Below are 16,775 nucleotides of genomic sequence, written 5' to 3'. Positions count from 1 at the left end.
CATGACCTGAGCCAAAGTTGGACCCTTAACCAACTGAGCCACCCAGGTGTCCCAACCTTAAGCAAGTTCTTGAATCTCTCTGAAGCTCATGCTCATCATCCATAAAATGTGGTAAACAAGAGTATCTACCTCCCAATGAGTTGCATGGATTAAGCGATCTCTGTGAAGTTTTAGCATAGGGCCTGGCACATGGTTAGTTGCTGATGAAGTTAGCTATTATTGTCACAATGTTGAGAGCTTGGGAGGCCAGCTGGGGTAATCACAATAGTCTGGGTGGGAGTCGATGGAGTTTTAATCCAAGGCAATAGAAGTGAGGGTGGAGATCCCCTAACCGTTTGTAAAGACACTGTATCAGTTGAGTGATTGGCCATTCATACAGGGACACTTTGAGAGTGGCATGGGATGGGTACATATCAATAATCATATAGGACCACAGACATAAATCGGGAAGCATGGTCACCCTTCCCATTAGCCCCTTCTAAGTTCTGCTGCTAGATGTCCCTCACCAGCACCAACACTGCTCAGCTTGATTGTAACAGGCTGGAAGGAAATTCGTTTTGTGTTTATTTTGATTGGAGATAAGAAGAAACCCACAAGCATTGGGCATACTCTCAGCTCATGTCTTTTATGATCCAGTTGAGCCAGGATTTACAGTTCAGCCCACCTGTGTGTGCACAAGGGGAGGAAAGCATGTTCTTTCTCACTTTGTCACTCTATTTCCTACCGTGTGAACTCTAGAAAAGTAGGTCCTCTAGCCTTGATTTACAGACCAGTGGCTCAAACACCATGCCCATCCCAATGGGCTTCTTGCGTCTCCAGAAAAGGACTCAGCGTCTCTCCCACACCCTCCCTCAAGGCAGGTAACTTGTCTTCTTGGACCCCTCTAATATACCCAGCATCAAGCATGGTGCCTGGCACCTAGCGGGAGTTTGATAGGTATTTCTTGAATCCTGTGGTAGTGTTGTCCAAGTAGATATCCGCCATTTGTCTAGAGATTGGCCAAAGCTCCTGCCCCATCCCTAATATACACAGATACTATGTCTTCCAGTGGACTTTCATTAGGTCCAGGGTAGGAAGAACCAAATCAATGAGGACTTCCAGTGACAGGTGGTCATGGTCATCTTTACCAGAAGCCATGTCTATTAGCAACCAAAGTTTGCATGTCCCAGGGTGAACCTTCACAGCTGTACACTAGCATGGGGATTGGGGTGGTAAAGACTCAGTTTCTTGCTTGAAATTGAACACAAAGATATCTCCCAGTCAGTCAGCGTCATTCTCAAGATTTCTTTGACCTTGGGTTTGTAGCAGCCCTGCGTCTGTTTCCTCCTACCCCTCTGAATGAGGAAGTTGGCTTTTTCCTCAGGCCCTTTCTTCTGGACTGGCCATCTTGGCTTTGCTCGGCTGCTTTGGGGTTTCAACTGAGCAGATGGAACATTTTCCCCATTTATTTTCCTAAGGGGTGAGCTCCTGCTCCTAATTAGTTCATCCCCAGCCTAAAGCCCTGCGGCGCACAGCCTATAACAATTAGGAACTCACTTGGAGGTTTATTGGTGGACATACAGAAGCACTTGGTTATAAACACCATCATACCTCTCCCATGGTCTTTTGGCCCACAGTGGGAAAACAGCATCGATAGGAGGTGGTAGCAAGTGCACCAAACAAAGCTTGGGAAGATCACCCCTTTCCGGATAGGTGTCAGGGTCCAAAAAAGTTCTCTCCTAGGGAACTGGCAACGGGAGCCTGCAGGAAGTGCTCGTCTGGATTCTCTTGTTCCCAGAGGCTGTGGCTCAAGGCGGCTCTCATGGGTATATTCAAATTGACTGGAGATGCCACTCGCGAGGGGGTCTTATAGCTGTCCAAATTGTTTATTTTGATGGCAACATTGGTGTTACTGTTGGAGCCCAGGAGTTTTGGAGTCATTGAAAGCAATAAAAGAGAAAGAAAGCATTGTTAAAAGTTTAATTTAAAAACTGTTTCTAAATTGTATATTTTCCAGTACAAGTGCCTTGAATATAAATGTGGATGTGGGAATGATGACCAGGGACAACATGTATAAATGGTATGGTGTATCAAGAGTGACTTGGGGCACCTGGGTGGCCCAGCTGGTTAAGTGTCCGACTTTGGCTCAGGTCATGATCTCATGAGTTCATGGGTTTGAGGCCAGCATCAGGCTGTGCGCTGACAGTGTGGAGCCTGCTTGGGATTCTCTCTCTCTCTCTCTCTCTCTCTCTCTCTCTCTCTCTCTGTCCACCCTGTCCCCACTCACCTGTATGTGCACACGTGCACGCACGCATGCACGCTCTCTCTCAAAATAAATAAATAAACTTAAAAGAGAGAGAGAGAGAGAGAAAGAGAGAGAGAGAGTGTGTGTGTGTGTGTGACTTGAACAGAGAAAGCCAAGCAGGAGGGAGGCTCCGGCTAAGGTCTGCTCTGCTGGAGTGGAACAGATACCCCTCCAAATCTTAAGCATCACTTTTAATGTGTTGAGAACCTAATTTGTTAACTAAGACTCAAAGGCAAGATCTGAGCCCTGTGAGATCTGCCTGATTCCCACTGTAACCTGACAGTTATCAGCATAAGGAAAAGAAAACCTTAAGATAGTTCTCTAAAAGAATAACAACTTTAAAAAAAGTCACAGCCACTGAACGTATATCAAAAAACACAGAGTGTGGCTAACATTTAAAAAATTTTTATTCTAAGTGAAGTACATGGTTATTTTATTTTATTTTTAAAAATTTTTTAAATTCAATTTGATTTTTTTTTTATGTTTACTTATTTTGGGAGGAGGGGCAGAGAGAGAGAGAGGGAGACAGAGGATCCAAAGAGGGCTCTGTGCTGACAGCAGAGAGCCCATTTGTGGGGCTCACACTCATAACCTGAGCCCAAGTCAGACACTTAGACAACTGAGCCACCCAGGCACCTCTGTGTTTTTTGTTTTGTTTTGTTTCGTTTTGTTTTATTTAAAAGAACCATGTAGGGGCTCAGTCAGTTGAGCACCTGATTCTTGATTTTGGCTCAGGTCATGATCCCAGGGTCACGGGATTGAGTCCTGCACCCTTTACTGAGTGTGGAGCCTGCTTGAGAGCCTCTTTCTCTCCCTTTGTCCTATGTCCCTGCTCTCACGCATGCGCGCTCTCTCTAAAAAAAAGTAAAGTAAATGAAAAAAAGGGAAACCACAAAAAAGCACCAAATGGAAAATAAAAATCACTCAGATTGTAACTATTCAAAGATAAGATGCAGTGGGTTGTTGCTGTTGTTTTTTTTTTAAGTGAAAATAAGTTTCGAGTTATGTAGCTAGGGCATGGCAAGATGGCCAAATAATCTAAAAAATCTTTGCCATAAAACACCTAGAAGTGCTAGATAATCACATAATTGAAAATGTATTGTTAAGCCCGCAAAAAGCAAAGAAAAATCCCAGAGGTTGAAAATTAAAGCCCGGCAAAGTGTGGGCGGAAGCTGGGGGTGCCCGAGCGACTTGCCCGTCGTGGTGATGCGGGGCTTAGGTTTTCCCTACTTCAGTTTAGGCCAACATGAGTCCCACAGGTAAAGGCCTGTTTGAGACAGTTCAGGATAAAAAATTAGAGCTACAGACTGCTCCAAGACGCACACGGGTCCGTATCTGTGTATGAGGAAGCACAGAGAAGCAACAGGGTATCGGATGTGTCTGAAAACAGGAGAGCCCCTCCCACAGGTTCTCAGTGGAAAGTGCCACCGGACAGTTTGAGGAGGAGGAAACTGGCAGGGAGTCCAAGGGGTCTGGCTGTAGTAAGTTCAGAAGAGGCTGGAGCCCTACATGCCTTATGATCTCTTGAAGCCATCGGAACACTCTCTCTTGCAAGACACAGCTTCACACTAAGGAAAAAAACCACTGGAAATGGGATCCAAATTGAGTAGGACGGGAACAATAAAAATAAACAAAAGAGAAAGATCCGCTAAAAGACAGGAGAGAGGGGCACAGCCCTATCAAGTAGAAGGCCATAGGCGCTTCCCCGAAACAACACAAGAGGGAGCTCTAGACCCAAACCAGAAAGCTACCTTGACTGACCCTCGTTCCCAAAACCATTTTCGTATTAAAAATAACCGCCAGAAAAGGGTAGTAATCAAACCCCACACAAAATTATATAAGAAGAGTATATGAAACATAATCAATGCTTACAGACAATGAAAGCACACTAAAAAGATATGCCTGCAAAACAAAGGAAAAGCACAACCAAGCATTTCAAAATGAGCTGAAAGAAATTAAGAAAGTGAAAGTACAACACAAGTCAGAATTTAAAGGATTTGTAAACGGGATGGTAAAACCGAGGAAAGAAGCAGACGTTTTTAAAAAAACAATTATTTCCAAAATGAAGCCTAAACCAAAAAGAATACAAGAGCAAACAAAGCAGACAATGGCTTAAAAGGAAGAGAAGAATAAGAGGAGAGCTTGGAGAAAGAAAAGGAGAAAGTGACAGCTCTATTATACAGGCAAAGATGATCCAATATTCGAATAACAAGAGTATCCAAAGAAGAAAATTTTACATCATAATTCAATAAAACGATCTTGAAATTAAAAAAAAAAAAAAGCTGGGGGCAGGGGTCCTGGGAGACCCAGTAGGCAGGGACACAAGTCCTGAGCAGGAAATCTGAAGGGCAGGAAAGATGGAAGAGTGGCTCACTTGAGTGGTGGAGTGAAGAATTCTTCCTGTGTCCAGTGGCTCATCAAAGTCTGAGAGGACATTTCCTGAGGATCAGAGAGAGTGAGAGAGAGCCAGCCTAGAGCCATGGTAAGCCCTGCCCAAGGGATGCCCTTTATAGGGAGAAGGGGATATTGACCCCTAGTGCCGGGGTGGCATGGATGCCCACAGAGCCAGGGCCTGAGGGGGGTGGTAGCTGGAGGAAAGGAAGATGTCAGAGCATCACCAGAGTTACAGTCAGGGGTGAGAGGGGTGTCAGGTATGGGACTTCAAAGAACCCAAGGAAACTCCTAAGAGAAAAAAAGAGCTTTAAAGTTAGGAAACAGGGGGCACCTGGGTGACTCAGTCAGTTGGGCATACAATTTCTGCTTAGGTCATGATCTCACAGATCACGAGTTCGAGCCCCGAGTCAGCTCTGTGCTGATAGCTCAGAGCCTGGAGCCTGCTTCAGATTCGGTCTCAGTCTCTCTCTGCACCTCCCTCTCTCTCTGAAAATATAAATAAACATTTAAAAAAAACTTCTTTAAGTTAGGAAGCAGAAGGAGAAGAGAAGTGAAAACCCAGTGTGCCCACTGTGAAGGGCCATCTTAACATGAGGCCAGGCTGAGGGAAGGTGTGAACAGTTCAGAGTTTTGATAATTATCAGGCACATTTTAATTTCAGAATTGACGCTGCTTTTGCAATTTATTTTTTATAGTTTTTAAATGTTTTTTTTATTTATTTTTGAGAGAGAGATAGAGACAGCGTGAGCTGTCAGGGTCAGAGAGAGAGGGAGATACAGAATCTGAACACAGCCTCCAGGCTCTGAGTTAGCTGTCAGCACAGAGCCTGACGCGGGGCTCAAACCCATGAACCCGTGAGATCATGACCGGAGCTGAAGTTGGACACATAACCGACTGAGGTGCCCCTGCTTTTGCAATTTAAAGGGACCAGAGGACCTTTTATACTCTAAGAGGGAGCCCATATGCTTACAGGGCCTGTCAGAGAACCAGCTTTTATCTAAGGGCAAGACGAAAACTTCTTCTACTGAAAAAATTATAAAGGGAAGACAAAACTAAATTTACATTAAAAATTTTTCTTTATCCGTGGAACAGAATAGAGAACCCAGAAATGGACTCACAAACATATGGTCAACTAATCTTTGACAAAGCAGGAAAGAATATCCAATGTAATAAAGACAGTCTCTTCAGCAAGAGGTGGTGGGAAAAATGGACAGCGGCATACAGAATGGACCACTTTCTTACACCATACATAAAAATGAACTCAAAATGGATGAAAGACCTAAGTGTAAGACACGAAGCCATCAATATCCTTGAGGAGAAAGCAGGCAAAAACCTCTTTGACCTTGACTGCGCAACTTCTTACTCAACATGTCTCCTGAGGCAAGGGAAACAAAAGCAAACATGAACTATTGGGACCTCATCAAAATAAAAAGCTTCTGCACAGCGAAGGAAACAATCAGCAAAACTAAAAGGCAACCGACGGAATGGGAGAAGATATTTGCAAACGACATATCAGATAAAGGGTTAGTATCCAAAATCTGTAAAGAACTTATCAAACCCAACACCCAAAAAACAAATAGTCCAGTGAAGAAATGGGCAAAAGACGTGAATAGACACTTCTCCAAAGAAGACATCCAGATGGCTAACCGACACATGAAAATATGCTCAACATCACTCATCATCAGGGAAATACAAATCAAACCCACAATGAGATACCACCTCATACCCGTCAGAATGGCTAACATTAACAACTCAGGCAACAACAGATGTTGGCGAGGATGTGGAGAAAGAGGATCTCTTTTGCATTGCGGGTGGGATGCAAACTGATGCAGCCACAGTATGGAGGTTCCCCAAGAAATTAAAAATAGAACTACCCTATGACCCAGCAATTGCACTACTAGGTATTTATCCAAGGGATATAGGTGTGCTGTTTCGAAGGGACACATCCACCCCAATGTTTATAGCAGTACTATCAACAATAGCCAAAGTATGGAAAGAGCCCAAATGTCCATCGATGGATAAATGGATAAAGAAGATGCGGTATATTTATACAATGGAGTATTAGTCAGCAATCAAAAAGAATGAAATCTTGCCATTTGTAACTACATGGATGGAACTAGAGGGTATCATACTAAGTGGAATTAGTCAGAGAAAGACAAATATCATATGACTTCAATCATACGAGGACTTTACAAAACAGATGAACATAAGGGAAGGGAAGCAAAAATAATATAAAAGCAAAAATAATATAAAAACAGGGAGAGGGATGAAACATAAGAGACTCTTAAATATGGAGAACAAACAGAAGGTTGCTGGAGGGGCTGTGGGAGGGGAATGGGCTAACTGGGTAAGGAGCATTAAGGAATCTACTCCTGAAACCATTGTTGTACTATATACTAACTAACTTGGATGTAAACTAAAAAAAAATAAAGTACAAAGACTTTTAAAAAATTGAAAAATATCATTTGACTTATAAAATTAAAATTTTTTTTTTCTTTTTTGAGAGAGAGACACACAGACAGAGCATGAGTGGGTGAAGAGGCAGAGAGAGAGAGGGAGACACAGAATCCAAAGCAGGCTCCAGGCTCCGAGCTGTCAGCACAAAGCCTGACACGGGGCCTGAATCCACGAACCATGAGATCATGACCTGAGCTGAAGTCAGATTATTAACCAACTGAGCCACCCAGGTGCCCCAAAAATAAACTTACATTTTGATGGTATCCTGCAGGTTGTACTCGTTCAACGTATTGATTTCAAGATTTTGTTTTTGTTTTCTGGCACTTGTTGCACAGAGTCTCAGACAATTAGTGAATTAATAAATGGCTTTGGAGTCATCTCTGCTTTGGGTTACTGTCTATTCTGTCCATTTTATGGAACAGAGAAGTGAGGTGAAGAGAACTCAGAATTGTCTTACCCAGGGGACCCTGGAGAACTGGGATTGGAGATAGTCCACATCTAGCTCCATGAGCCCGCTTTATCAGCTTACCCTCCTTTGAATTACTTACTCACCCCTCATTCCTTTAATTGAGCACTGTCCATGAAGGCGCTGTAGTTTGCCTAGGGAATATTCAGACCAAACTGCCACAGAGCCTGTTTTCAACAGGCTTATAATAAAATTGAGGGGAGAAATCATATGCATAATTGTCTAGATTAAAAAGAAGGAACTGAGACAGTTTGGCCGAGGGTGCCACCATCCCCACCCACGGCTCAGGGCTGTGGGAAGGGACCCCGCAGCTGCGAGCATGGAAGACCCACCTGTCTGCTGTGAGCGGGGGCCTTCCTGTGATATTCGAGAAACTGTCACTGGTCTGCTCCGCTGCCAACAGCATGAGGCTTTCGCTGGGCTGGGCGGATGACGGGAGGCTGCTCTCAGGCTGGGTGGAGAAACTTACAGTCAGATGACCAGGTCTGCCCTCAGAGTGCTTGGCCTCCTGGGCCAGAAACTTGAAGGAACTCAGCCTTCAGGTCTCAAGGCTTGTGTCTTCCAGGCTCCACCTGAGAAGCTCTTCCTTAAACATTAAGCCCCAGAATCATCAGAGCATAACTGGGCCCAGGCAGCAGATCGTCCTCTCTCTGATGGGCTGCCATGGCTCCTGGCCCTGAACATTAAGGACCAGCGCAGCACAGCCGCAAAGCTCACTTTGGAAGGCAGAGAAAGCATGCCTAAAGCCTTCAACTTAGACAAGAGGAGGAAAGGGTTTAGGTTCTGAAATCTGAAGGTGTTAGGCCATCTGGTCTATCGCTCTCTTTCTGTGCTTGTTTGTACCCAAAGCAGGTCCTGGAAAAGCCTAGGTGGGAGCCTCAAATAAACTGAAAGGAAAAAGTGAATCCTTGGGGGAAGTATTTGCAGAAACTTCAAATTCAAGGGTTAAAATTCTTATGTCTAAAAAGCTTTATTTTACAAATCAGTTTAGAAAAACACAAAGATGCCAATAGAAAAAGAGCCAAAGAGCACAAAAAAACTGTATAATGGTGTTCAAACTCATTGAAAATCAAAGAGCTGCTACTTTTTTTTTTTTTACCTATATTAGAAAATGTGCGAAAATTTATACTTCACAATTGTGATAAGGATACAGTGACATAGACACTCATTACTGGAGAGGGTATACTTTGGCATGAGGTTTCTGGAAATAATCTGGCAATATGTATTAAGAGCCTTAAAAATGTTCCTACCCTTTGAATTCTGCTTTTAATAATCTATTCTGAGAAAACAAGCAGAAATGTGGTCAATACATATAAATGCTTATTTTAGCCTAATTTATAATAATGAAAAGTTAGAAATAACTCTAAATGTCTGATAATAGGAGAATGGCAAAGTAAATTTTAATTCATTCATACAACTAATGAACAGCATGAAATGATCAAAGTGATGTGATATGTATGAAGAGCTTTAAAAAAATATGGGAAAATGCTTCTGATATAATGTAAATTGATAAAAAGCAGCATTCAGAAATGTATTATATATTTAATATCCTCAAATATATAAATTAAACCTTAAGACGGAAGACTGTTAAGAAACAAAACAAATAAAAATCGGGGGGGTGGGTAGTGGCAGGAATATGAAAACCAGGAAACAGACTCTTAACTATAGAGAACAAACAGGGTTGATGGAGGGAGGTGGACGGGGGATGGGCCAAATGGGTGATTGGCATTAAGGAGGGCACTTGTGATGAGCACTGGGTGTCGTAGGTAAGTGATGGATCACTAAATTCTACTCCTGAAATTAGTATTACACTGTATGTTAACTAACTGGAATTTAAATAAAAATTTGGAGAAAGAATAAATAAATAAATAAATAAGCATTAAAAAAAACCTGGCAAATTCAATCTAGCCTCTAACTTTAAACAATAAATGTTTTCAAAGTCTTAAAATATTCAACAACATGAAAGCACATCCAAAATTTTTCAGTTGATATTAAGAAGACAGCACAACTTTAATGCCAAAACCTATTAAACATCAAACAAAAAAAGAAAGAAAGAAAAGAAAAGAAAGTAAATAAGATGGAAGATTGGAAGGAAGTATGCCAGAATGTTCCAAGTGATTGCCTGGGGTTGGAGAGAAGTAGGGGTGACTTTTCTGTGATTTTCTAAGTTTCTTCAGGGAGCATTATTCTTTTTTAACACTGAAAAAAAACCCCAAACCCCAACAGAAAACAATTTTTAATGGAGTTAAGCACTTTATAGCTCTTTTTTTAGGAAAACGAAATTAATTTGTTTTTATATGTTTGTAGAGCCCAGTTTGATGTGTGTATCCTTGACCCTTGAAAATGAAGTCTGCCCCTGCAACACTAGACTTGAATTCCCATCAATCCTCTGAGGCACTAGGCTTCCCATCCCCCATCTCGCAGCACGTATTGGCGGGAGGCCCCACTTACTGTTATTTCGGTGGAGCTGTTGGACATTTTGGGCACCAGGCAGTGAGTGAATTGGATTCTCGGGTCTTTGGTGGTGATGGACAGACCTTTCTGCAGAATTTTCACCAAGCGGATCCAGAATTGAAACACAGCCTCTGGGTGTTTTTCGTGGAGCCTCAGGTAGTAGATCTTTTCAGTCACTGTTCTAACCCTCAGGATGCGTTGGAGCCGGTCACAGATTTGTAGCTCCACAAACTTCAGGGGAAGAATCCTAGACACAATGGAGAAATCCCCATAGCAGAGGGGCCCATGCGTTCAGTCAACCATGCTGTGCCTACCTAGAGCCTGGCCCCATCTCACTAGGCTCCCATCTCCGGAAGATGGGTCTCTCATGGGAGATGCCTGTGGGAGAAAGCTCATGGTCTGAGAGTGGGAATGATTACTAAAAGTAAGTCTTCTCTGACTTTCAGGGCCTTCATCACTAAAGAACCCACCCACATTGACAACAATGGCTGATAGGTGATGTGTAACCTCTCATTCAATCCTCTCAACGCTTTGATGAAAGAAAGGTAGTTTTAATTCTGCTTCACAGATGTTGAAACTGAGGCTCAGAACACCTAACTGATGTGCCCAAGTTTAGATCATGTTAAGTAGGAGTTGGAACTCAAGTGTTCTGACTCCATTTCCATCCAGATCTCCATTCTGTATCCTGGTTAACCGTGTTGAGAAAGTAAAAAGGATGGACGTGTCCTGTATATCTAGTATTTTTTTTTTCCAATTGTAACACTCCATAATCCCATCTGACTTTCATACCCCTTACCTTTTTTTGGGGGGGGATCCCCTAAGTCTATGGTGACAATATAAAAGTAAAGAAAAGGAAGCCAAGATCCTCAAAGACCAGGCTGAGACAGGGACTAGGCCTCTACCATTGCACCAAGCACAGTATCTGGTACATCCAGACACTAAAGAAATGTTGTCAGTGAATGAATTCTACATGGTTTATACACTATCCATAGTGTATACACATAGCTTATACACTGTCCTTTCTATCTAAAATCCAGCTGTAAAACCATACAGTTGTCCCACCCCTTCTGGCCCCTCCCTCAAGCCTTTCTTTACCTGCTGAGGGTGACCACTGGAGCACAATCAGGTGAGCTCCAGGTGGAAAACTGACCCCGGGGCCAGGTGACGTTGGCCATCAGGAGGACGTTGGGGAGTGGCAAGGAGGGCACCGAGGAGGTCACCCCGAGGATCACAGTGGTAGAGCCTTCATAGACATCCATCCAGCTCCCGGGCTTAGTGACCTAGAAATCAGCCCCAGGTACATGAGACAGTGAGAAAGAGGAAGACAAGGGTGGGAGAATACAGGTTTTGGAAAGTAGCACTTTAACTTGGTGACATGCTCAAAGCAAGAGTGTGACGTGCTGGCCTGGGCAATGACCAGCATCCATCCAAATAGACCGGCTCATTAGCAACAGGAAACTGTGCTGCCCTCCTTTGTGTCCTCTCCATTATCTGACTTTAAAGGGTTGCATTAGTAAGAGAAAGCTAAGAGGCATTGACATCGTATTCCCCCATCCTCGTGTAGAAGCAGCCAGCACAGGTTTCCAATGATCTAGAAGGGAGGTTGTGTAAAGAAAGCTCCGGAAGAGGAGGAGAGTGAAGGAAGAGCTAGTGAATGGGGAAGACTCGGTCCAGCTTGAGGGACATTTGGGGAGCTTCCCACACGATGAGGGAGGGCCTGGCTTGTTGCCAGATCTAGTATGAACCTGTTCCCTTGCAGCATCGGAGGCTGTGGCAGTCCAGGGAGATTGTATGCTTGGCACTGGGCACAATATTTCAGCTAAGACACGCCCGCCTCACTGTCCAACGTGGGCAGAGAAGCTTCCAAGGAACCACAAGGACCAAGGTAAGGTAAGGAACATTTGAGGAGTGACCAGCCCAGAGAGTCTTCTCCCAATGTTCTAGATTTTGTAGGACCAACGGAACCATTTCACAGTCATGGTGGAACTGGGGACAAGGGGAAAGCCCCAGGAATAATCGAAATTTAAGTTCCCTTGAGCCTAGTGAATTTCTGTTTTGAAGGGAAAAAAAAAACCATTTTTCGCAGCCCACATTGTGGAATGACATTCACATGTGCTACAAAACACGGGGGCACTCATCGAGAGCAAGTGCTACGTAAACGTTTGTGGGTGCTGTTTCTTAGAGGTGACGGCAGAGAGGTGATACTGGGGAGAAGGAAGAAAGGGAGCCACCTGGCTGTATGGGGTGGCTTCCCTTTCAGAGAAACTTTTCACTCTGTCATGGGGCAGCTCCGGCAGGTAGGCTTTGCCCTCCCCGGTACAGTCCGAGTTGCCTGCTGCCTGAGTCACTAAGTGTCCACCCGGACAATCTACACAGTTTTAATAGCAGGTTAAAGAGAACAGATCAAGAGAATAAACCTCCTGCCAAGACCTCACACCCAAATAGAAATGACTGGAATTCGGGATCCTGAGTCTGGATCTGCCATGTCTCTGCTCCTTCTCCACAGAGACTGATAGGAAGGAGCATGCCCGCAGGCTGTAGCTGGTGGCCCCAATCTGCAGCCCCCCAGAGCAGTGCAGGAACCAGGGCACCTAGAGCCATGAACTGGCTCTCTGAAATCTGGGGGGCTCCATCAGGGGTTAGCTTGCTGCTCCATGAATGCATCTTCAAATTAAGCTCAAATTGTCTCCACTCTCTCTTGTGACTCCTCACTGCTTTGTGACCCCATCACATGGATTCCTGAACACAGACTCTCCTCACGCGCTCTAGCCTCCCAACTTCACCAAGGTAACTTGAAGTCCTTTGGCCTGCAGTGTCCTCCTCCTGGCTCTTCCACTTATCAAAGCCTTAGTGATGCCTTAAAGAATGGCTTAACCTCCTCTTCTGGGGAGCCTTCTTCAACTGCCACACTCCAAAAAGTGCTCTAAACTCCCTGGACACTGGCACCCCTCTCTCTGCTTATGCTTTAGGGATCAGCTGGTCCAAACCACCTGACAGAGCTTTTTTAGCAGTTACCATGTTATAACATGCCCTTAAAATTGACAAATTCATAAGCTCCTAGGCCAGGGACACTATCGATCTCTCTTTGCATCTCCTTCCCACACAGAGCACACAGCTTGCTGACTGAGAAGCTGGCTATGCTGCACCTGCAAAGGAACACGGAGGTGCAGGTCCCAGCTAGACCTCTAGAGGGAGGCGGGCAGCCCCTCAGTAAGATGTCACACACCATTTTCTTTTTTAAGTAAATGCTACCCCCAAGTGGGGGCTTGAACTCACAACCCCAAGACCAAGAGTCACATGCTCTACTAACCGAGCCAGCCAGGTGCTCCAGGATGTCATATGACTGCCCCATACTCCCAGTGGCCTCATGCTTCCCAGGCCGAAAATGCTCACTTCCAATGGCCATATCACCACTTGTTAGGGGATGTAGAATCTGGGCAAGGCCGATTCTAGGGGCTTGGCTCTCAAACAAGGCTATTTCTAAATCATCCCATGGAGAGGAGGTTGGATTTCAGAGCAGGGATTCTAAAAGCAACCTTCATTCCCTCTAAGCAACCATCCCCTCCCTGGTGGTCCTGGGATGGTGCCCATAGACCCTGGCTGGAGAGTGAGCTCTCAGGTCCCCTTTTGCAGGTTGTAGTTCTATTTCCTGAAAGCATATGACCTGCAGGGATCCCCATCATGCCGTAGGCACAAACTGAGCTGAACTTGGGATCCAGACCCTCAGGTCGTCTCTAGCCACAGTGGCCTCTTTCTCCTCCCCAGGGCTTTCAGAGGCCGCAGCATTTTTGGACCAAGCCTCAGGAACAAGTATTGGAAAGGGAAAGAAAGTGGGCTCTGAGCTGCACAGGGGTACCTGGATAAAGTTGCTTTCAAACACCACCGAGTCAGAGAACAAGTTGAATTCTGGAGAATGAATCAGTTGACAGAGAAGGCCATCTTCCACCCCCAGTTCCACTCCAGGGCCTGGTTCCCTGACCTCAGGTGGGAGACCCCTAATTTTACTCATTGGTTCTTGTGAAGAATGGGCTGGGGAACATCTCCGGGGCTCCACGCAGACCCAGCCCGGTTCCAAGGTGTTGGTGTGACCGCTCCTACCCCCAACCTCCACAGCTCCCCCTCCCCTCCTAACTTACAGGCTGTCCACCAGGCCAGGGAGGGCCTGTCGGCTCACAATGGCAGGCATGACATCAAGGAATGTGATGGGTAACAACAGGAAAGGAAAAATAAGAGAGGCAAGGAAGGACTGGGGGTGAACAGGGCTCTTTTCTCCCTTTTCCTATGCACTACAAACTAGCAGTGACAGTGGTATTCCATTTTTCACTCAATTTCTCTGTATACATGAGGGAAATGCACTATGGTCATGGCAAGACAGCAGTGAGCTGGCCAGAACAGCAAGGCACTTTCTCCAGAAACTCACAGCCTTCAGTCCTCTCCCCAGACAGTGAAGCCCCTCACAAAAACGTTATCTGTGTGAATTCCCCAAAGTCAGGCCCTCACCTGGCCAGAGGAGCTCAGGATGAAGACAAGCAACTCACTCCAATCTTCCCTACCTCATTTCATGGGATAAAATGAGAACTGTTTTTTTTTTGTTTTTTTTTTTTTTACAAATAGTTTATTGTCAAATTAGTTTCCACATAACACTCAGTGCTCATCCCCAAAGTGCCCTCCTCCATGCCCATCCCCTCCTCCCCCCCACATCCATCAGTCCTCAGTTTTTGTCAGCATTCAAGAGTCTCTCATGGTTTGCCTCTCTCCCTTTCCCCCACCATTTCCGCCCTTCTTCTCCCCCTTGTTCCTCCGTCAAGTTCCTCCTAATCCTCCTATACGTGCAAACATATGATATTTGTCCTTCTCTGCCTAAATGAGAACTGTTTTAAACACCAGGCTGTTAACAAAGTGAAGAGGCTAATTTCTTTGGAAACAGTGGGCAAAAGAGGAAGTGCAGCACAGTGGTGTGCTGGAGCCTGCATGAAAGAGATTGTGAAAACTATTTGATTTTCAGGAATTTTACAAGTCAGTTGTTAAACACAGCCATTATTAAAAATTTAACTATGTAAACTTACACTTCAATAAATCATATAAAAACAAAGGTAATGACCCAGACTCACCACTTCTTAATTATTTTACTGTATTTTACTACTCTCTATACCCTTGAGGTTATTTACATCTCTTGTATCTACAGGGTAGAAACACTATATGATGGTGCGCTACCACTGCCTATCTTCTTCTGTGTGTGTCCAGAAACTTCATGTTGGTCATGGTCTTGAAACTAGCCATGTTGGGAGTTATTTACACCATGGAAATCAATTAGGCCTTGATTTATTGTTTTGTTGGCTGTCTAAAGGGATAAAGGGGTGCCTGGACACATATCAGTTGGTTAGGCATCCGACTTTGGCTCATGATCTCACGGTGGTGAGTTCAAGCCCCACATCGGGCTCTGAACTGACAGCTCAGAGCCTGTAGCCTGCAGCCTGCTTTGGATTCTGTGTCTCCCTCTCTCTTTGCCCCTCCCCCTGCTCACAGTCTGTTCTCTGTCTCTCTCTCTCTCAAAAATAAATAAACATAAAAAAAAGGGATAGAGAAAATGTTGGTGATGTAAATTGAGTGTGGCTGTAGCTGTCATATTGTAGGCACACAAAAAATCTGAGGAGTCTCCCAGTATTTGAAAGCTATTATCTGATTTAGGAAAGAAGTTGCTTAAGTCACTGATGACCATGTAAAGTTCCAACATACAACTAGGTTAGTTCACTTTCACCTTACTCATTAACATAAGTGGAAAACTCAGCCAACATTCAGGTCGGAACTGCACTTGTCAGTTGTGTTGGTTGGCTAGGATACAAGAGTTTGACAAAAATTAGTGAAAGATTTCTGTGAGAATCAATTGGCGAGATGAAATGTGCAAGAGTACTGTACATTTTATTGTTAGTTGTGAGCTGGGTGCTATACATACCTCATGTCAGTAAAACTGGAGAGAAAACATACATGCATAGATGTATGCATACATGTACATACAGGTATATGTACACTCATGTAATATTATATAATTATATATAGTTATAATATAGACTTAATATGACTAATTATAATAAATTGTAGTTATAATACATATAACACTATAGTATGCTACATTATGATATATGTGTAATAATAACATGTGTTTGTATGTATGATTATTTTACATATTATATAGCCCCAGTCAGAGAGCTGGTGTCAAACATTTACTCGTATAGCATTGTAATGGCACTCCCCTCCCCTTGCAATCTCCTACCTTTGGTTCCAGAACAAGAAACTTCCACTCAAAGACTTCCTCAGGATGCAGGAAGTTGAGGAAGGGTGAGGTATCAGTTATCTTCTCAGACTATGGCCGGATAGCTAGCAGGCCCTCTCACCTGGGTGTTTGTACAGGAGCAAGCCAAGGAGGTAAGTCAGTTCTCTCACGTCTTTTAAATTCTCAAGACACACACTGGCACAATCCTCCCGTGACGAGGGTTAAACATAGGGTGGGAGGACGGCTTCCCATAGGTGTTTGTCCAAACCTGCTACGTCAGAGGCAGCAGTTCATATCTTAGTGCTTTATTTCTCCCTAAGACTTGCTCATTGGAAGGAAAAACTTTTATAATTTTTATGGTATGTATTTTTATTATTTATAATTTATATATAATTTTATAAACAAAGTTTATAATCGTAGAAATTTAAATATTCAAACAACCTTCAAGG

The 16,775-nt window shown here is 44.1% G+C and overlaps 1 protein-coding gene across 2 annotated transcripts; it reads right to left on the bottom strand.

Annotated features, from left to right (window-relative positions):
• Positions 1-1,524: 1,524 nt before the first annotated feature.
• Positions 1,525-16,441, bottom strand: FAM71F2 (family with sequence similarity 71 member F2). 2 transcript variants are annotated; one of them, XM_039243959.1, is made up of 5 exons: positions 16,327-16,441; positions 11,151-11,335; positions 10,053-10,302; positions 7,934-8,052; positions 1,525-1,891 (listed from the first exon to the last, which is right to left on the bottom strand). In XM_039243959.1, exons 2-5 carry the CDS (start codon positions 11,312-11,314, stop codon positions 1,696-1,698), a joined length of 729 nt encoding a protein of 242 aa, XP_039099890.1. In that variant the 5' UTR covers positions 11,315-11,335; positions 16,327-16,441; the 3' UTR covers positions 1,525-1,695. The 2 variants fall into 2 exon arrangements, with proteins under 2 accessions (XP_039099890.1, XP_039099884.1); XM_039243953.1 differs by lacking the exon at positions 16,327-16,441 and adding an exon at positions 13,912-14,202.
• Positions 16,442-16,775: the final 334 nt, after the last annotated feature.

Source organism: Hyaena hyaena, unplaced genomic scaffold, assembly GCF_003009895.1.
Source record: "Hyaena hyaena isolate Hyena2069 unplaced genomic scaffold, ASM300989v1 scaffold_8, whole genome shotgun sequence".
Lineage (NCBI taxonomy): Eukaryota > Metazoa > Chordata > Mammalia > Carnivora > Hyaenidae > Hyaena > Hyaena hyaena.
Note: the sequence above shows the minus strand (reverse complement) of the source record. Positions and strands in the feature narration are given on the sequence as shown.

Excerpts from the sequence above, each read along its gene's own strand:
- FAM71F2 (XM_039243953.1), bottom strand. The coding sequence starts at position 14,064 with ATGAGTAAAATTAGGGGTCTCCCACCTGAGGTCAGGGAACCAGGCCCT. Across the intron at positions 11,336-13,911 it reads TTGAAAGCAACTTTATCCAG|GTCACTAAGCCCGGGAGCTG; the intron begins GTACCCCTGTGC and ends GCTGATTTCTAG. Across the intron at positions 8,053-10,052 it reads ACAGCTCCACCGAAATAACA|CCTGAGAGCAGCCTCCCGTC; the intron begins GTAAGTGGGGCC and ends TTCTCCACCCAG.